The sequence below is a fragment of the Xiphophorus hellerii genome, chromosome 4 (assembly GCF_003331165.1).
Source record: "Xiphophorus hellerii strain 12219 chromosome 4, Xiphophorus_hellerii-4.1, whole genome shotgun sequence".
Classification (NCBI taxonomy): Eukaryota; Metazoa; Chordata; class Actinopteri; order Cyprinodontiformes; family Poeciliidae; genus Xiphophorus; species Xiphophorus hellerii.
In genome coordinates, this window is record NC_045675.1 from 13,584,981 (window position 1) to 13,607,075 (window position 22,095).

At 35.7% G+C, this 22,095-nt stretch overlaps 1 protein-coding gene across 4 annotated transcripts in view; it reads left to right on the forward strand.

Moving 5' to 3' along the window:
• The window catches only part of LOC116718451 (CUB and sushi domain-containing protein 1), a 431,730-nt gene that overhangs the window by 160,188 nt on the left and 249,447 nt on the right, over positions 1–22,095 (forward strand). For all 4 annotated transcript variants that reach the window (XM_032560407.1, XM_032560409.1, XM_032560410.1 and 1 more), the window contains exon 3: positions 2,665–2,777. In XM_032560407.1, coding sequence (XP_032416298.1) covers positions 2,665–2,777 — 113 coding nt within the window. The remainder of the gene's footprint in view (positions 1–2,664; positions 2,778–22,095) is intronic.

Sequence of the window (22,095 nt, forward strand, 5' to 3'; positions counted from 1 at the left end):
GTCACATTCATATTAGCATTTTTGAGCTTTTAATATGCATGATCTGCATTTAAATATTTCTTTTGTCGTGAGATTCTGGATTATTCTGTTTCGCTCCCATTTTTGGATTTAAAATCCTCCTGATGAAATATGTTGTTTTCCTCTTCCTGTCCCATTTCTTTTCCAGTGACTGATTTTTAAATTGGCAAGGGCATTGTTCAAGTGGGTTGGGTTTCAGCACAAGAAAATTTTTCTTAAAACTTGCCATTTGACAAAAGAAAAAACTGTTTTTCTCAAATGATTATGGACAGATGTGGACAGCTTTTTTCATCCGCTTGGAAGTCATTATAAAAGTTCTGATTGATAAAACCCATATTCAGTGAATGAAAAGCATTGTCTTTGGTTGCCATTTTTGTTTTGTTTAGTGTTTTGTTTAAAAGGTAATGACTGCAATTATCTCAGCATGTTCTGTTGGTGTTTCTATTGTGTCAAAAGAGCTCAAACCCCCTTTACTGGACCATTTATTTGAATGATTATAAGCATTTGATTCTTTTCATGCTCAATTTGTAAAAGTTAAGATGTTCTAAATAGCACATCCTTTTGTCATATATTCATGTTTGTTATTAAGCCTGTGCAGTGGTTATTATACAAAAATGTCAGAAAATGCACCATCATTTCAAATAATTACTGTAAAAAAATGAACTGCATAGTCTAAATGCTAGCAACAGAAGCAAACTGTCACCACTTAAGAGTATGACTGCATTATGTTAATGGTTTTAAACCAGAAGATTTCTAATATAATACAATGGTGAAATGAAATGAAAAAGGAAGTGAGAGAATGATGAAATAACTGTGCTGTGCTTTGTGAGGCCTGGGGAGTTCAAATGGAGGTGAGAACAGTGCGAGAGAAGCAAAATCCAGGAATATCATATTCTCTGTCGTTTACAGATCTCTCAAAAAATTTATTTAGGGAGCTTTTGTCTTCTAAAGGGAGCCCAGGCCATAGTTATGATCTACCTTTGTGTCAAAGTTAAATACTTCTCTGTTGATTTTAGTCTGTAAAAATTCTGAAGGCAAATAAAGTCTTACTGGGGAAAAGAAAAATAAAAAATATAACAAAAAAGGTTACTTTAAGGCCTTTATGTTTATCTACAAGTGACAAGTTCTAGTCAGATCTAGCTAAAGAAAAAAGTTTAATGATGATTGTGTCCACTGTGATATATTGAATGCCTTAAAATTTGTTTTATACTCTTCTTCCTTTGTGGCTTTCAAATCTCTTTGTGGATCATGGCTTCTGCTGTGAAATCTGACTAAGGAGATGTTTGGAAAAGCCTGTTAAAACACCTGAACTTTATGTAGGTTTATCAAATGCTCTTTAAACAATGACAGATATGTACTGACTCCAATTTATAAAATTGATTTTTTTTAAATTCAGAACACAGTTATGAAGTTATAAGGGAGACTGCACACTTCTGTAACCACATTAGTTTAGTTTTTTATGTTTTTTTTTTCATTTCATTTTGTTTTTCACTTGAGTTGTTTAAAGTAATTTGAAATAATTTCTATTTTGTTGTTTCTTACATTAACAAAATCTGACATTTTGTGGACTTTTTATACCTGCTGTATCTAAAGGTGAACATTATTCATGTTCACCTTCTGTTGAACATGAATAATGTCCATTCTTGGATCTTCTATACAAACGTTTTTTCATAAATGGTCTCTTTTGACAAAACCATTTGAGAGCTAAAGAGCTAAAAACCCAATTTTTATATGTGAGTTTGTGAATTATGCAGGAGCACTCTGTTTTATTTACTTACCTGCTGCTTGATCAAAAAAGAAACCTCTCGCTCATGGATGACACAAACAAAATGCAAATGTACCACTGAGAGAAAAGTAGAAGCTGCTTTTTGAGAACGAGAGAAGTACCAGTTCATTTATTTGAGCAACAAAATGATATTTTGAGATTTTTTTTCAATGTATTTCACAGTTTTTTTCTTTCTTTCGCTGTATCTGCTGAATTTTAGAACATCTCTGCGTCAGATAACAAGTCCCGCAAAAACATCTGAGATTTTATTTTACCACTTTTTTCATGCTAATTTACGCCTGTGACCATTTAAAATAAAATGTTTTTTATTTAGACAAAGTTTAAATGAAAAGATTTATATGTGACGGCTATGTCATAAATTAAATTCATATGCATAATAAGTAATGTCACATCCATGCATGTGACATTACTTGGTGTTTTTATGTCACACAAAGACGTTTTTTAGTTAAAATGATATAAAATGCACAAAATGGCAAACTCTTATGAGAAATCACTACCTACACTTCATGGTCCTTTCAATAGGTACCACCTTCCAAGCTGTGCTGTGGGGTAAAGTTCCACCTTAGATGTCTCATTTGGTCCTGCCTCCAACAGTGGAAATGACAAAAATTGCCCCAGAAAACTGTAATGGCTCCTGAAAAGGTTCCTGCAATGAAAATGGTCTTTATATAAACTTTGTAACAACCAACATCTCACAGGAAGATGTTCCTGTGAGATGTTCCTCAGATGAAATCGGAGGAATTAAATAATTCCTCAGATTTTCAATTTTTATGTGGCTTACTTGTTGTCTTTGTGAAATCAGTGGTATTGCATATTTGCAAAAATGCATTATTTATGTTTACACTGCTTTCTGTTTGCAGATTGTCAGGATTCATGCTGCCCTCTCCTATTGTCAGCAGTGGTTCCATACTGGCTCTGTGGTTTACAACAGACTTTGCTGTGAGTGCGCAGGGCTTCAAAGCAGTATATGAAGGTAAGAACATCTGTCAGTGTGGGTACATACACAGAAACACTGCTGGAACATATTTTGAAGTTACAAGAAGAGAATATATTGAGAAATACTGGCTAAATGAAGCACAATATATTGCTTGTGGTACTTCAAAAAACATATGTACAAGTTAGAGCCTCTTAGAGTTTAGGAATGCTTTTTTAAAAATAAATCATACAAGCAAGAGTTAATTATTATTTATTTATACTTCTATAATCACCTGGTATTCAGATTGCCTTTTTTGTCGCTGCCTAACCAAATGATTGCTTTGTTTAGATTTGAATCGCAGAAAAGCAGTTTTATTCATTTGTCTCAGTCAGTTGTGACTCCATATTGTCTTGAGAACTCAGGAGTGCAAACATTCACATGAAGAACTGACATACATCTCCAACATTTCTCCAAACTTCAGGTGAAGCTGTAAGACAGACATCAATTAGAATAGCTGTCTGTATTTAAATGGGTGAACGTTGACTCAGCTCAGAGATGCTGTCTTCCTTAGTTAAAAAGTTGTTTTATATAAATCTGCGTTTGTAATCTATTGACATGTCTTCTGTATGCTTTTCATATTTCTGTGGCAATAGGGAGTTTTATATCAGTCCGTCTTTCACCGAGTCTCACATTTTTTGTCGTAAGCATGATAAGGCAAATGTTCCATGTTTGGATGAGACGTGAAAGCTTAGTTTGACCTTTCAGAGAGACCCACAGACACACAGGCACACACACACGCTGTTGTGTAACCGTTTATCCATGAATCATGGACTCTAAATATCAAACTCAAGCTCAAAAAGCAAGAAATTCACTGACTGTGGTCCATCTTTGGGTGTGTTGCGGTTTCTCATTTTGCCTGTGTATTCTGAGCGTTGTATTTGAGAGTTTGTGCGTGTGTAAACTTCTGGGTGAGTGCCAGTGACTCTTTGTCCAAAGCAAACCAGTCAGCCATTCTGAGAAGGTTTTCTTGTGTTTTACTGGTTCTGTTTGAAGTGATTGTCTCCTTGGCAAACGTTCATTTTTATGTCTGATTATAAGAGATGAGTATGTAACAACTTTCACAGCTGTCACCAAGGTGTTCTTGAACTCCGTCTAAATAGATTTCATGGACATAAACTATCTGTATGTTTGAGAAGCACCCTTCAAACATCTTGTCATGAAAAGTTTTGAGAGGTTTTGCATGGGCTCTCGTGATTATGTCAGAGAGCTTATCTAGTATTTACATATAAGTGAGACTTTGATCACAATAATGATACAGTGTCAGAGAGAGCAGACACTTTATATTGTCAGATTTTATACTGTCTGTATAATAGCGCTTTCAAGTTTAAATTTGGAGTCTTATTGCAAGAATCAAAGAGAACATTCTGTTTAGGAAAATGCTTTTCTATTTAAACCACTACTTTTACAGCAGGTCAGTCTAATTTTCTTGTTAAAATTATCACAAACCACATCTTTAGTGAAGTCTGTTGCAGTGTTGTATAGTAACGAAGTAAAAATACTTCACTACTTTACTTAAGTATATTTTGGAGTACTTCATACTTTCCTGGAGTATGAAAATTTTTGATGACTTTCACTTTTACTTCACTATATTTCCGAACTTAATTGCGTACTTTTACTCCGATACATTTTCAATGTGTGGTTTAGTTACTCGTTACAAAAAAGCGAGAGAGAGAAACGCAAGTGTTTTGACCCCACCTACTGATTAGCAAGTAGCAAGCAGGCTACCGAACAAAGTCCGTAGCCTGCTTGCCTGGGCTTGTTCATCACCACCAATAGGATACTTCTTCTTCTTCTTCTTCTTTTCTATTATGGCGGATCACAAGCAACTTTAAGGTGCATACCGCCACCTACTGTACATGAGTGTGTAGTAGCATTACTTCATATCTATTAAATTCTACTTTTTAATTTTGTATTCTTAAGATAAATAAACAATGCTTTCCTTAATTTGTGAATATCTGTTATGTTTCCTTCATTTCCTAATATACCTTTAAGATTCCATTCATGCCCCATATTTCTAACTATTCTCTTTAATTCTTCCCTTTCGAGTTCATTTGACTTACAGTTCATCAATATGTGTTCTACATTTTCTTTCTCTCCACATCTCTCACATTTATCATTATTTTTCCTCCCTATTTTATAAAGCATGTCATTTAAGTAGGTATGACCTACTCTTAATCTACTAATTATTATTTCTTCTCTTCTGTTTCGTTCATTAATGCTTCAAATTCAAACTGACTTTTGTACTTCATATAATCTTCTTCCTTTCTTATCTTCATTCCACATTTTTTACCATTTCTTGATTTCTTTACTTTTAATTAGGATACACCTGTTTCGCTTCTCCCATTAAACACAAAGCAAGTCTCGCAATCAGTAGCAGTCACATGGAAATTCTATCTTACAAAAACTCCCCGTTCAACTTGAAGAAACACATCGAGGTAACGTCTTATGAAATGGTTATAATCCTCCTGTTTCAGTAACTATAGCTTGGTCACTAGGCACTACTGTATTGGGAAATCTTGACCATAAATGAACTTTGTTTGGCATTGTTTCAGTTCCACACGTGGTGTATTTAGCTTAGGCCTAATGTTGACTGTAGCAGGCTACCTAGACTCCTCTGTTCAAGGGGGGACAGAAGCCATAGCGATAGCAATTTAGACTAAATTTAACGAATATAGGAAAGGCATGCAAGTTCAAAACCAGGTTTACAGATGCCAATAAGCTGCATTTCCCTCCCAATTCTTTTTTTCTTTTGCATAATGACCAGTTGTGTGCACCACCTACTGACTGTAGGATTGACTGATTCACTGATTTGTGAAGTAGAGTAATCGTAACAGCTCTTTTTCTTCATGTTGGCCGCATTTTCTGTACTATTTATTTTTCTCATTTTCAGCACTGACCTTACTTGAAGGGAAAACTTAAGGCTTACAAAAACTTTGTATTTTCTGTCCTGGAGGGTTTACTAAGAAGCTGGTTCAGTTGTAAAGCAGGTTAAGTTAACCTTGTGCTATAGGTAAAGCACCTAATTTTCTTAACTAAATGATGCCTGCAGGTATATCTATTAGCAGGTTTAATTTTGCCTGCACTTGGTTGGGTACATTATTTTAAGTGTATTTGACAAGTTTACCAAAATATAAAAAATGTCATTCAAACTGCATTTGCTTTGTTTTACTTTTTACTTGTACTTTTCATTACATTACTTGAGTACATCCATTTTTACAGTAATTTCCATACTTAAGTACAAGAAGTTTCAAATACTTTAAGACTTTTACTCAAGTAACATTTCAGTCAGTGACTTAGACTTTTACCAAAGTCATATTTTGGAGAGGTACTTGTACTTTTACTTGACTCTGAGATTTCAGTACTTTATACAACACTGGTCTGTTGCATAATTTACTTTGATAAATGAATGCGCATTATAAAGCTAATGGCATGTGTAAAGATAGTTAGAGATATTTGACATCTCTTCATCTGCACCTCCACCTCCTTTTTTTAAAATTTCACCCTGAAGCTAAATTTAAAATCGCTGAAAAGCCGCAATTTACTCTAAAACATACATGTTTGAATTCTCTACAAAAACAACCTTTAAGAGATAAAGAAAATGTCTCATCACTATTCATATATGTGCATTATTTAAAGAGATATACAGCTTAAATATATTTAATATTCAACATAAGGACTTAGAACCAATAATAGAATTTTTTTCTCTAGAACAGAATTGGATCAAGTGTGGCAAAATAAAACACAGAAAGAGATTTAATAAGCTCAGTGCTATTTAAATTTATTTTCTAGCTCAGCTGTTATTCACAACATACTCAGTGACTCCCAGACTCCATGTCTTGCCTCACTTTTGAAAAGATTTATTGCTTTATTCTGAATCAGAATAGCTAATTTGATTAAATGTTTCCCTGGTATACTTTTTAAACCTTCAACCAAGTGATATTGCTGCTGCATTATAAACTAATCTGCCTTGAAAGGGTTTGGTTATTGTATGTACTTTAACACAAAGTAATGGTAACATGTCATATTTTAAACCGTTTGTGCTGTGTGGTAGTATATTCCCAAAGCTTTACTCTTGAACTCTGCTACAGAATGTGAACTATGTGAAACATTTCCTCACCAAAATCTCTTGTTTGCTTTTGATGCTTTTAAAAGCAGGTAATCAAGATCAGAAAGACGACACTTAACATACACTGAAGCAGAAATAGAAATGTGGAGAAAGAAGAGGTGTAAAGAGATAACCTCCTGATAAAGTGGTGAGGGAAGAGATAGTAGATGGTGTAAATAGAATTATTTTCTTAATTAAAATAAAATGAAACCAATATTAGAGTTGAAAAGCACAAGTAATTCTCCCATCACCCCTAATTCCATCTTTAAGAAAAAAAAAAGTTGTAGCATCGTATTTAAATGCTCACACTGCTGCCTTATCAGTTATTAGGCATATGCAGCCCTGGCTATAGATTTGTTTGAAAATATATGTAGTAAGCCAGTTTCAAAATGTTTTTTTTTTTAAACAACTGCATTTGTGCTCATTTTTTCGGGAATGAGAAGCTTAAATGTTCTGTACTCTTGATCCTAAATGTGAAAAGTCATAAATATTTTAAATGTAAATGGCTGCTTCACCTTAAATGAATTTCCACTTAGTAACATGGACCTCTAGCAGCACTTCGCTTGAGTGTTTGTAAGGTGCTTTTTCCAGTAAAATAAACCCTGATGCTTTACTTTCTTGTTCTCAATTACTGAACTCTTGTTATTGTCAGCATGTTTGAAAGCTGCTATTGGTGCTACTTTAGAGCTTTTAACATTGTATGACAGTATTCTTTTTTAACAATATAATTTGTGGTTATTAAGATAAAAGAAATAACATTAAATTCATCAACTCACACAAATCTATTGGTCGAATGACATCTAAGATACATATGCAAACTTAAAAAATATTACATATTACAAGCAAAACTCTCTTAGTCCAGAGCTCAGTTGGTGACCTGTCTGTGGTGTACTCCAGTAAAATACAACAAAATTGATTGAGCTTGATATTGTAGAGAGCCTGTGCTCCATTATGATGATGGTAATATTGCACCTATTTTCTCTGTGTGTAGTACAAGTACACCTCTTGAGCAGACTTTCAGCTGGACAGTTTTAAGTCCTTTCATCAATGTCCCTAAGCATATTTAAAACAAATATAGTATATGAAAAGATTCAGAGACTTTTTGCTGTTTTATCCTGATAAAAATCAGTCCCTTGTCCTTCACTTTGCTTCAGACAGTGGGTCTGTCCTCTTAGCTTTTGAGAAACAATTGCTTCTTGGGGGCATTTTACCCAATCGCTAATGTTTGCCCGTGACGTATGTAATGCACCAGTTCAAAGCTATGAAGCTTCCCGGAAATTGCCTGGTCAGTATTCTACCATCCCCCACTGTGAAGAGGGAAGTGCAGAGGAAAAACAAAGTGGCTGTTAATGTTAGCTCAGTATTTGGAAGCGTGGCTAAACCAGACTGAATGACTTCTTTCACTTCCACCACTGCAAATTCAAAATTTACAGACAGACTACAATTCTAAAACAGCATAGAAAATTAACATCATCGTCCGCAACTTAACCTTTGAATTGAGTGGAATAGCGTAGGAAGGCAGTGGTCAGGTTTGCTGTTTCAGATAATCTCTGAAACCATTTCTTGCTCCATAGTCAGGTTCTGTCCAGTAGATTAACTTAAATCTCTAGTGCACTTAAGGTTTTTCATAAAATAACTCTTCAAATAATCTCTGCTGAGCATACCTAGCACAAGGTGACCTCAGGGGGGGTGAAAATGCGAGTAATGTGTCTCCTCTGTTCACATGAGGGGACATTTTTGTTTGCTTTTGGGAAAAATGGATGTTAGGATCCAGGTGCCAAAGTGGAAAACCATGTTACCTGCAAAAGGCGCTAAAGCTGACTGCTTTAAGGCATGGGAGTGTGTCAGCACCCACAACATGAATCACTTGTTGATCTGTCTCCTTTGAAAAAGGGTAGCGGATCACTAATGGGGAAATCAAAGCAAGTTCAACACATGTTGAACATTTGAGGTCTCAAATTCAGTAAGAATGAACAGAGGCTGAATTTATGAAGCTTTGTAATCTCCTTCCTTTTTTTGCTTGCATGATCTGCTTTATTTCTGCCTTTCATTCATGTTTCACATAGTTATACATGAAGTTGCAAACTCGCCCATCCTATACAGAACATTTCAGCAATCTGCACGTAATTTTTTGCCTTTGTTCGTACTTGTCCTCTCTTTGGTCACAAGCGCTGCAGTGTGCGTTGTCACTATTTAAATTTCTTTTCTTATTTTATTAGCACATTTATTTTAGGACTATTTTAAGATAAGAGCTATTTTTAGCCGGGTGAACTGATATTTTATTATATACAAGTCTTTGTACAATGACAATAAAAGCAATCTTGGAATCTTCAGACACTCACTTTAAGGAGAGTTTATAGACTCCACTTATTCTGACATGCTCAGGCCTTGCTGCAATATAACAAAGCTAATATCTGTAAAGACTACACATGCGAGGTACATGTTGTGAATAGGTGAAACTGATTGGTGTTGTTGTTTTAGGAAAATATCTTCCTTTAGCTGAACTATGAGAATTAGACAAACATAATTTGTGAGTAAAACTACAAGAGGAATAAGGGGGGACAAATTTCCTTTCAACTTTTGTATAAATCTAGATGATGATGTAATAATTCTTTTTTCATTAGTCCTTAGAGGGCATTTAGTTACTTTCTGTTTGGTATGTGTGGATGATCAGGGATTGTTTTGTTTTTTTTATTCTTACCCATTTGGTTGATGTAACAGAGATGTGTATGTCATAGAGCGCCACTTTCATGCTTAATTAGAACACATGTCTTTGCATGAGTATGAGCAAAAAATGTTAAAAGTTCATTCCCATTGGTGTTGGCACAGTTTTTTTGTTTCCACCTCCTCTCTCCCTAAGCGTGTTGTTGACTGATGTAGAATCCATTAGGGTCACTTCTGGGAGCTTCCAAATCTCGCTGATTGATGCACGGGTTTGCAAACACAGAGGCCAACAGCCAACTGCGCCTGAAAAAGACATAAACTCATCGCAGGATTGCGACTTAGGGATTTTGTTTCCATACATATGATGTGCTGCAAAGAGGGATTTCTTTCATTTGTTTTTTTTTTTCAAGGCCTCAAGCGACATAATTTTCTTTGTACTGCTAGTATTTCAAAGAGTTTTGATTTGTAAAAAATCTCAAAGGCATACCAATAACTATTGCAGAAAATTGCACTATACTAGGAAGGAATTGTGACATATTAATAATACAAAATTACTGGCTCGCCAGCTGATAAAAGAGGCAGGTGATTGATCCTAAAAAAGGACGTGAATTTAATATTAATTATATGTAATGAAAGTCAGAAAATACATGAAACATAAAAAAGACTGAATGGAGATCTGTTTGTGTAAACCTACATATAAATGACTTAGCTGTGTTACCACTGCCATGTTTCCTGAGCTTTTGGCTTCACTATTCAGCAACTAGATGTTTGCTAATTCCAGTCCATCTGCTATGCATGGCTTTTTCTAGCAGAGGGATCCATGGAGGGCTGGAGACAGGAGCAGGAAACAAAACTCCTAAAAGAGGCTTTATGCTGACAAGACAGTTCAAACTTCAAACCTACTCATTGTTTATCTGAATTATTTGTATATATGGCTGCACTCACTTTGAATTAGTTAGTGTGGTAGCATTTGGATACGCACTAGATTAAAATGTAACGGTGACATGCAATGCATTATTTCAAGCTTCATTTAAAATATTTCTATATGTGGCTGACTGATGGTGCTGAAGTTACCATCAGATTTTTTTTTACTTTTTATTCTGCACACTAATAAACGTCTAGCTTCCTGGAATCTGGATTGCATTTGATCAACTCAAAGTCAAAAATAGATGAACTTCTCAGAACTTTCATCTTCAAACAGAGATATTGCTTTAAAATCTTCATACCATTTGTGAGAACACACAAACTAGTATTTCTAAAGTTTTAGGCTGAGACAATTATGGAATGTTTACCATAAATATTCTACTGTAATACAGATTTTGTGAAACAGTTCTTTTGTTTGAAAGCATCACACATGTAAATACAAGAAAAAGGCACGTTTTATTTTCTCTAACTTTAAAACCCTTGTTTCACAAATTATTTACTGCATCAGTTTTTTCTAATGATAAAACTTGTATTTTTCGAATTATGATAGGTAATTGAATTAATGTTTTAGGTACAAAACTATGTTTGGGCATAAATTATGGTGTCACTCTAAATATAAGAATCTGTCATTTTGTCTGAGGAATTTCCAATTTGGGTATTTAATGTTTAGTGTGAAACGGGAAGCATGAACACATTAGAAAAGCGTGCAATAAAAAAATTAATTACTTCAATCTTCTGAAAAATTCAAAGTATGCTCTTGCTTGGCATCTACCGTGACACAGCACATGTCACGTGTGTAACACAGGTGCTGTGTTACACAATATTATCTAGTTGTGTTAAATCCCTGAATAATTTACCTGCTCAGTTTAAATGTAGACTAATATTAAATGTTTCTCAGTATTTAAACATATTAAACCAGTGCACACAGTTCAGGCTACGTGATAAGCATTCAGTCACATGCAACTGCCTAATCTTAGTTGCCATCCTTATTATCTGATTGCAAGAGATTATCTTAAAAATAAACTCTGTTCAGTTTTTAGCGAAACTCAGCCATTTTTTGTTATTTATTTCTGCACTTTTCTATTGTCAGCAGTAATTAGTAAATAGACCGTCGCCTAGCTGAGTAAAATCAAATGTATTGGACAAAAGGAAAGTTTGCATAAGCTCTTACAAGGATCAAACTGTATAATTGATTTTTCAGGATGCCGCCCCACACGCAGCTATCATCATGGGTACTAAAATAAGGATGTCTTACTTTTGAAGCTCAAAGTAAAACTGGTTATTTGATCAGTCATACAGACGCAATTAGTAAGTTCAAAACATATAGATCTTATTGAAAGGATGTCCTGCTGTGAAAATGTAATGAAAAAAGGAGAAAAACAATACTTGAACCATATAAACACTGGGGGTCCTCTGGTGCTCATTCATTAGAAATGTGTTGATTGTTTAAATTGAGTTTCATATGTTCAGTGAGATGCATGGAGAACAAACAGGAAACTGTACACCGCATGAACCGTACTTTGATAGTTATATTATTTTAAATCAAAAGGAGAATTGATTTCCAGTTTTTCTATCGTTAATAAAACTGTGAAGAATGCAGCAATATTATTATTATTTTTTTATTCTCAGGCTAACCAGCTGATCAAAAAATGTCCAAAGTAAATTCATAGAGATCTTTTAAGGTCAGTGCAAGAAAATAAAGCAGAGCTGCCATTTTTTGCTACAGATTCATTTTAAATTTAAACTAAGTTTACCTGTTTTCACATTTTAATGATAAAGCATCAAAAAGATAGTCATGCCTTTGTGTACAAAAGCTCTATAAAAACAACTGCATGATGCAGGGCTTTTTTTCTTGCTATTGACCTGGTGTCCCCGGCTCCTGACAAAATCTGTGTGCACTTCATTGAGAATAATAGGCTGGCGAGTTTATTTAAAGCAAGTGGATTCAGCAGGGATGCTTCTACAGCAAACACTGCAAATCATTAAAGGGAGGAAGGCCTACTGGAGGATTTGTCAACTTGGACAGTCAGGTGCTGCTATGTCTCTGTGTGTTTGTGTGTGGCAGCGAGGTGAAGAGATTAACAGAATGAGAGATAGTGAGAGGAAAGGGAAAAGTTTTACCTTACACCATTAACCCATATTGACTGAAACACCGTAGGAAGCTCTTCGCTGTGGGAGTGTGTCATATAACGCTGTCGGTGCTGACGCCAGAAGTAGTCGGCTGTATCGATTGAAGTAGCAATGTCAACTGTCCTGCTGTGTGAGAATATGTGAGGTGTGTGTGTGTGGTGTTTCCATGGTGGGGTAGCAGAAAAGGGTTCAGTTAGGCAGCTGTCATTAGATCAAGTTGATGGAGCAAAGAGCCATAAAGTCTCACTCATGCACATGTTGTGTGTCCTGTGATTTTGTAATAAGTTTCTCAGCATGTAGAAAGGGCAATGACACATTTCAGTCATCAATGTAAAGCAAAATGTACCTGATCTCCATTAGCCAAACAGACTCCAGACATAGTGGCATATGGCAACAGCTAGAATAAAGGATCTTCACTTTGACAACATCAGTAATGTTGCAACTTTTTCAATCCCATCTGGAGATTTTACACATGGAAAAATTCAGCGTGGGTCAAAGTATTAAGTCTAAACTGAAGCTTAATTTTTTCTGCAAATTAGAACAGAATCATCCTGGTGTACCAGGAGCATGAAAATCTAAAGGTATATATGTACTGTAATTTTGAAAAAAAATAAAATAAAAGTCTGAACTCTAGAACATAATTTGTCACAAATTTGAATTTATACGTGTACCCAAAATAAATATTTGCACACAAAAATGCCTTATGAGCCCAAGCATTCTTTTCCTCAGTGACACTCTCCTGCTCGTTCTGGGAAGTGCCAAAGAAATTCTCAGTCAAAAACAACAGGGCCTGATGCTGAGAGACATCCCCACAGCATGATGCTGCCACCACCATGCTTCACAGTGAGGATGGTGTATTTGTGGTGTGTCTGCCAATAGAAAGACTGATAAATCAAAAACTTGGCTTTTTTGTCACTAAAACAGAGAGGAGCAGAGCTCAGATTTTTGCAGTTGAAGCCTGAAGTCATCTCTTTATATTACTTTCCTCTGACTATTGAACACCAAGATACTTAAACTTCTGGTCAGAGAGTCACTCCTGACCAGAAAAGACCAAGCCACCTTTTTTTCTCTGATTAGGAACCATGACCTCAGACGAAGAGAAAATGAATTTCATCCCAACTACTTCAAGATCAGCTGTGAACATTTGTCAGTGTATGTGGAAGGCCATGGCCAGAAGTCAGCAGAACCACATTGTCTGCAAAAAGCAAATATCTGCCCTTATGTCCTTTAACTGTCCTCACCATCCATGATCTCCTTGAGATCCTGTCTATGAAAAACCACAAACAGAATCACTAACAAGGAGCAGGCCTGGCAGAGTTCAAAATGAACTGTCAATTTGGCAAAAAGTTGAACACGGCTCTTGCATTTCATTCGGTTCTCAAAAGTGCAAACCCCTTCCATAACTTTAAAAGGGTTGTTAAGGATTTAATGTATATATTATAAACCACTGGAAATCCGGAATGAAATATTTTTGATATATAGATAAAAAATGCAGATATGGCTCTTTCTGCAAGAATAAAACTTCACTCACCTCTGTATCCCAAATGCTTGAAGTGGCTGACTGTGCAATTGCTCAGTCAGCAGTTTACACTTTAATACTATAGCCAGGTAATATTTATTTGACCACTTGGGGGAACTCGTGGAATATATATGGTGAACAGAGTATTTAGTCAAAATGGTCCCTCAGGTGTAACATGCTGCAAATTTTTATACTTTTAACCCATAACATGCCATTACAGTGCATTAAATGCAAGACGCTTTACACAGAAGGTAGAAATCAATGTTTTTTTTTTACTTATTGAGAACTTTGAAAGCGCACAAATACATTTTTACATGCAGTGTGTGATTAATTAAAATCACTGTGACAGCAGCTTAAGACAAATATACATTTTGATCAAATTTATCACTTGTGGCTGAGCTCTTTATAAAACTGCAACTGTCAGAGAATTTCTGTAATTATTCTGACAATTTTAAATTGTTTACAGCTTTCAATTAGGATTAGGATTAAATTTCAATTTGTGCAGTGGATTTATGAATTGTTGATGATCACATACTGTATATACTTATGAGTTACCTTCAATTTTTCCTCTGACCTGACTGTTTTCCTTCAGAAAAAGCCCATTCATCTCTCCCAAATTAAAATTCTGATCTAATCTAATAATTTGAAAATCCTATTTGTGGCTAAAGGCTTACAACATTTCTTGCTATTGCTTGTTACTGGTGGTCTGAGTCTGCTTTGCTCATTAGTTTTACCATCTTTGTTTAGCTTCACATTATTTGAAAATGATAAAACTGAACACTAGATCCAGTAGATTTAGAATAATGCATTTGATGTGTATGTTTGATTGCCACATGTGATACGCTGCTGTCCAAAAGAGCACTTTAAAAACATCAGTGCTAAACCTAGAATAAAAGCAGCAGAGACTGTAAACATGCATGGATCAGTTGAGCAGAAGGAAAAATAAATAAGTTTCATTTCAAAGGGTGAGGAAGAGAGAGCCAAAAAAGCAGGAAAGTAGACTGGAGAGGAAAGAAGTGCAGGGAATCCCTGGAATACCAAACATTTCTCCTACTGAAAGAAAAAAGAAAACTGGGACTAGAGGAAGGGTTGCAGTGAAAGATGGGAAGCATCCCTAGAATACCAAAGAGCATAAATGCTTAGAGGCTTTTCAAGACATTTTCACTCAAAATTAAATCTCCCTGCAAGTAGTTAAGAATAGCATGTAAACGTGAAATGAGGGGTGCCTGCATGTTTTGAGTGATTCTGTTGAATTGATTGTTTTAATTAGAGAGCTGTTTGCTGCAAAAATATTTCTTCCAGAAAAGTTATAGTTTTGGAACAGTGAAGAAAGAGGAAAGATTGCAGGGGATGATGGACAAAGTGGTAAAATAAGTAATGAAAAGTCACAGTAACGGAGAGGGAAAGGGGATAGGAGGAGGGAGATCTGACTCAACGAATCATGCTCACTTGGCTGATCTTGTACCTTTTCCCAAGATGCATTCTGTTTGAAAGGTGCCTAAAAATAGACTACACACAGACACATTTAGAGATTTACACCATTCCCCAGGGTCCACTCACTGTCATGCTAGGTAAGACATATACTTTACAGACACCTGTGTACAGGCTGTATGTTGTCCAACATTAAACGATTGTTGGCTTTCTATGCAAAAGTAAAACGAAGAGAGACAATTATTTTGTATGTATATATCTGTTGGAATAAGGACATAAAATTGGGTCAATTTTAAATGATTAATAACAGATGTTTAACTTGTTAAAAATAGAATAATGCATATAAACACAAGATCTCAGATCACTGTGAGCTTTCAGAAATTAGGCTGCAAGTATGGGACTACAGAAGGTACAGTGCAACATTGACATTCACCCTACACAAATACAGTGTCGTAAGTCTTCACAATACTTTTTTTAAACAAAACATTATTTTTCTGGTCTTATACAAACTTCTTATACAAACCATACATCATAAATATATCTCTTGCCTTGTCTTGATACAGGTCAGCTGATCTGGTTCAGTTTTTGGATCATATTTGGATCATGATACCTGGAACGGTGTTCATTCTGAAATTTACCAGGGGAACCTTTGTCTGATAATTTTCCACTACAATGTGGGATGTTTGTATTTGAACTCCTCTTGCTTCCCTTCCCAGATTTCGGCCTGGCCCTCTGCATTGCTGCGACTGTGTTGAGTGGGATATGTTATGGTAACAAGGTGGATGAGCAGTATTGCACACTGACTAACTGCACCTAGCAGCTGTAACAGCTGAAATAAAAATAATTATTAATGTTGGGTTTTCTTTGGGCTAAAGAAGACATTATCTAGCATGTTATACTTATTGTGAATTGCGAGGAGTTTCCCAGCCAGCAGAGAAACACAGACCCTCCATCGTGTGATTTGCCATGATTTGAAGTTTAGGGTTCACAGATGAATCCACGACAGAGGCTCACAAGACAGAACTTCGCAGCTTTACTGGAAAATGGAACAAAATCTGAGGACTTATAAAAATATATATTTATAACTAAACCAGACAAAAGCTAATTTTTAAGCTCACTTTTGTCTGCACACAGTCATACCCAGTGACATTCAATGCTGGAATGTTGGGCTATTGCAAGGTAATGTAAATTAATTACTTTGAAAATTTGAAGCAAATTTTCCCGCTGTTGCAGTTTGCAGACCAACATTGAAATGGATATATCTTCATATTTGTATAAATAAAATAAATTTCGGTGTGTTTGATATAATTAGAAAGCTTAGAACCACATTTTTAGAATCTGTAAATAACTTACAATGCCCTGAGGCGACTTGTTCCTGGTTTTGTCATGGCCAGTCACAATTGTTCAAATAAAAAAAAAAAGCCTTTCTAAAAGAACCTGTGGAAAAACTCAAAATGAATGTTTTATTAATGTTAATTTTTTTTTTTAAATTCAGATGATTTTCTGTCTTTAGTAACAAAGTGCTCCTTCTGATTTCCTCCATCTTTTAAGTTTATTTCAGGATTGAAAGGTAAACTTTAAAGTATAAGTAAGTAGAAGTCATCTATTGTTTCAATGTTATTTGAATATGATTATTTTCCCTCCGAACAAAGATGCAATTGTTCTATTTAATCATGGAATGGCATTTAGAAGAACCATCCTTTACTTTCATTTTGGCTGTAATCACAGCACAGTCACAGGGGTACGGCCATGAACATTTTTAATCAAGACATTGGACTCTTTTCACTTCCATCTCTTTTTCTCAATAGCTTGGTGATAGTAATAATGCATCTCCTTGGAATCATTTACAGTACATCCCATTTTCAACCCATCTTTATAGGTCTTCAAAACTCTAAAGATTATTTGGTCTTACTTGTAATATGTTTTCAATTTCAAGACATAATAGACATTTTTACCTTTACATTTATAACAAAAGCAGTTGCATCTAATCAAAACCAAAAAGGCAAAACTTAAAGCATTTCCTTTGACAGTTCAGTTATCATCATAATCTTGACCAGGTCGGCCATGTTTTGCACTCAACTTGCCTGCGTTACTCATGACATTTTTGCTGGGTCATTTTCATGTAGTTCCTGCGGCAATCGGATATCTTGAGTATTCTGAGGAGTCTTTCGCATAGAGCCATGAAAATGTGATATCATCATTTCATGATTATAATAGGAGTAAAAAGAAAGATGTAGAGTTAAGAGTCCACTTCTCTTTGCCAGCAGCCATTAGCTATTTTACCTTGTCATATCTTTCAGAAGTACCTAATCATCCTCCTGCTGTAGATTCTCTATAGTGAGGCTGTCTCTTTGTCCATCCCACTCTCTCTCTTTCTTTTGCTCTTATACATCTTTTCACAGGGAACTGTGGATGTGAGGGTAACTGGCTTTCTTTACAACCAGTCTGTCTTTGAGATGTTAGTCCTGAGGCCATTATTTTTTATGAATCATTACTAATGATCTGCATGTAAGGTACAAATGCACTACGGGCAAAAAGTTGGTCACTTTTCTGGTGCTGAGTTGAGCCACATCTGTGAGACTTGCAAAGGTCTGATTTATTTGTGACTCATTAATTTGACAATATCCTACAATTAGTAACCCAACAATAACCCCTAATATCTTCCATCATTGGCTTGTGCACATTTGTAATGTCTTTAAGAAGCGCCTGCTCTTTCCAACACTCCGACTTCAGCATGTCATCATAATAGCATTCCTCTATTAAGCATTTACCAACTTTTTTAGTATTTCACGGAGAAGTAGCTCACACGATGCATATGCAGCGTGCGCTGCAGATGCACAGTTCCACCAGATAATTAATTGCTGCTGCCGCTTGTCTGAAGGAGCTGAGTAGGGGAGGGGTGCAACTCTCCCTGAGGCAGAAGCTCAGCTTGGAAGCTGCACCTCCAAGGAGGAGATTCCTGGAAAAGGTTGTGCTTGGTGAGAACGAGTGTTTCTGCAAACAAAATGGTTTCTAGGGTGTAAGACAGAATAAAAGCAACACTTCTGGCGTGATTATAATATAATGTAAAGCTCAAAAAAGTTTATTTTACATAATACTGTCCCTTTAAACTTGCATCAGTGCTGAGATGTATAGATGGTTGAACTTACTTGATTTTAAGGTAATCTGTTATCTGAATACCCAATACCCCCTTGTGGCTATTACTTCTGTCTGACAATGATGTCATAACGTTTACCCTCCGAGACTGAATCATTTCTAGATGCTTTGAAGCATCTGTCTTATTAAAGTGAAAAACTCCCTCTCCACTTTACCAAACAGACATCATGTGCTGGGACAAAAACAGCCAATAAATTCTGGTTCTTGGCATTTAAGCAGATTTTAAAACCTTGCTTCTCTTGACATCAAAGAAAGAAATCAAGAAAAAAAACCAGTGCTTTCCCCTGACATTGCCCCTGTTGCATCTAAACAATCTCATTTAGAGCAGCTTTGGACGCCCTGCCAGCCTGTCAGCCAAGAGTCACATCCAGCTCTTGTTGAGACCTGTCATTTACTAATCAGAGCTGGAGGCAAAGCGCAGCTCCAGCTCCAGACAGAGACAAACATCAGACCATTTTCATTTTTATTTATTTATTTTTTGTCCTTGGCTCAACTAAGTACAGTATATAGGTAGCATTATCTTCTCCAGTACCAAATGTATTTACAACCAGTTGTGAAAGGATAAGTCATTCTGATGGACCGAGTTGACAAGGAACAGGTCTTTTGTTTACTTCAGCCCAAAAGGTTTTATTTACAAAGAAATGAATGCTGACTTCATTCAAAGAAACAAGATTGAACTCAGTCAGAAAATGTAAGCAGTACAAACTACGCACAAAGGTGTATATATAATGACTTATCCGGTGCAGCAGGGGCAACTAAGCACAATTCAAATACTAACTACAAGAAATGACACAGTACAGTCAAATTTATTGATGAAGTAAACACCAGAGGAGGAAATCAAGAATCGGAAACTAAATACAAATATTTAGTTGAATACTAAATGTTAATTTCACCAAAAATAATACAAGTTCCCCTTCCTAAGCAGGAACTGGTGGTGCAGTCCAAGTATGCCCTCCATGTATTTAGGTGGCCCTGGCCACCATCTTAAGTTTGGGCAAAATCGCAGGGATCATGGTAAAAAACCTGTGTTAACAAAAACACAAAAGTAAATGGGAGTACTTATAAAAAAACACGTGTATTTCAACCAATAAATAAAGTTTAATGAAAACTAAGGAATGTGATTGTGTTTGGCTGAAAGAATAAATTAAGATGCATGAGAGTTACTGACTTTACTGAAGTGAATAATGTTACTATTACTATTACTATTAATATTACTAAAGTAATAATGATGTAACTTTACTGTCACATCATTATTACTTAAACTTGTAACACTGGGGCTGTGCTAAAAAGTGTTTTTTTCTGGTTTTCTAGTTACAGGTATTAAACTTGTAGTTTTGATTAATTTTGATACATGTCAATGATAAATACTTTTGCTCTAAGAAAAAAACAAAACTTAACTGGTAAATCAATTCCAAGCAGGAGACAAGATAGAAAAGAAAATTGCAGGACATCTCTCGCACTTCAATTAAAACGAATGTCAATGTTAACTGAACAAAATTACTTAACAGTATATTTGTGTTTCAATTGATTTTTTTTTTTAAACAATGAAGAACTGTTTCTATTGCTATTTCTTTTAAATGATAAATGGCCTGTACTTGTGCAGTGCTTTATGAAATCCAGAGAACACCAAAGTGCTTCACACTACATTCAGTCATACATACATTTATACGTAGAGTGATGTTTAATCTGCTTAAGAAAATTCATGAATTAAAACTATCTTTTTAGACGGTTAAAATCCTGTATACTGTCTTTATGACTGGTTGTCCTAATTGCCACAAAAAGATTAACAAAAGTTCAATTTAATTTTTTTTGTTGCCTTTCCTGTGAAAAAATAGACACAAAAAGACATGGGATACTGGATGTCCTGAATAAATCAATAGCAATGACACAAAGAAATAAAGAAATGGATTACAAAAGGCATTTTACAAAGTATGAGAAGAACATAATGTTCACCCAAAATAGCTGCAGACCTTTTTATGATCTTTCTTTTCCTATAACAGTAAAAAGGATAAAACGTTTCAATCTGGGCCTAATGTCTTTCTATCAAAACCTCAAAACAGTCAATTAGCATTTGAGCAGTGGGCTACTTTAAAAGGTAAACATAAAAACCAATGTTCAGGGTGAGTAACAGGTCAGCTATCACAGTTTTGTTTTAAGTTTAAAGTCTGCAAAAAGCTGTATTTTTTATTTTATTTTTTTTGCTTTAATGAAGCCATTCCAAATGACAAGCTTTCTCCTTTCCCTTTTCTTTCTGTCTTTCTCAGTCTCCATAATGCATATGTACTTCCTCTTGCCTTAAGGGCCATCCGTTAGTCAGACACAACAAGGCACACTCAATGGATGCCTCACATTCTTAAAAAAAAAAAAAAAAAAAAAGCAAAAACAAAACATGCATAGTGGAGACCAAAAACCATTAGGGAAAAACAGGATTAAACATTGCTCCTCCAATCACCTCACTGTATTACTGAGATCACTAGACAATCTATCAACACCACCTCAAGACTGTAACTGAAAAACAAAGAATTGATTTGCTCTAAAGCAAAAGCAATGCTTGTGAACTTCACAATTTTAAAGTTCAATATTTCACTTAATTTGTTCTTGAACAGCAAAATCTTTTATCCTATGAATCAGTTTAGTTTTTGCAAGAGGCTTCTGCATATAGACCTTATGATCTGAAACATCTCTGCATGCAGTTGCCTGCAGACTGCTCACACATCCTTCCTGATGATTTAATTAGCTCACATATCACTGAATATGCCTTTTTATGAAATTGTTTAAAACCTAAACTGTATCAGCAAATCCATGTTATCTCCTTTATGTCCTGCAAACCCTCTGCTGGTATTGTGCCGCAGTTCATCCGAGCATGGCCTCGCAATAAAACAAGTGGTGATCCAAGAAGCAAGAATAGAGATAGTATCTGTGTGTGTATGTGGTCACCAGTCGTGTTGGACATACAGGTCAATTCCTGCCTACCAAAATGTCACTTTCTCTCACCGACAATAAGTCATGCACACAAGCCTACACAAGAAGTGCCCCACGCAGTCTGACACACTTGTCTTGCCCTGGGCTGCAATGAGCATATCAGCAGTCAAATTCCCTCCACAACTGAAGTGCAACAAAATCACTGACCACAACAGCCTCCCAAATACACTTGCACAAACTTCTCTGGCACTGTTCTGCTGGTTAGATTGTTGAGATGTGGCCTGAGCTGACAGCTTTCATTTTGAGAGCTGAATTCAGTTAAGGCGTCCTCTGTGTACGTGTTTTTGTGTGTGTTTTTCTGTATGCGGGCGTGTGTTTGCATGTGTGTTTGTGCATCTGTACATGTGAAAACCAAACCAACAGATTGCAAGCAGTCACTCAGTTGTTTTCCGCCTGCTCATGCA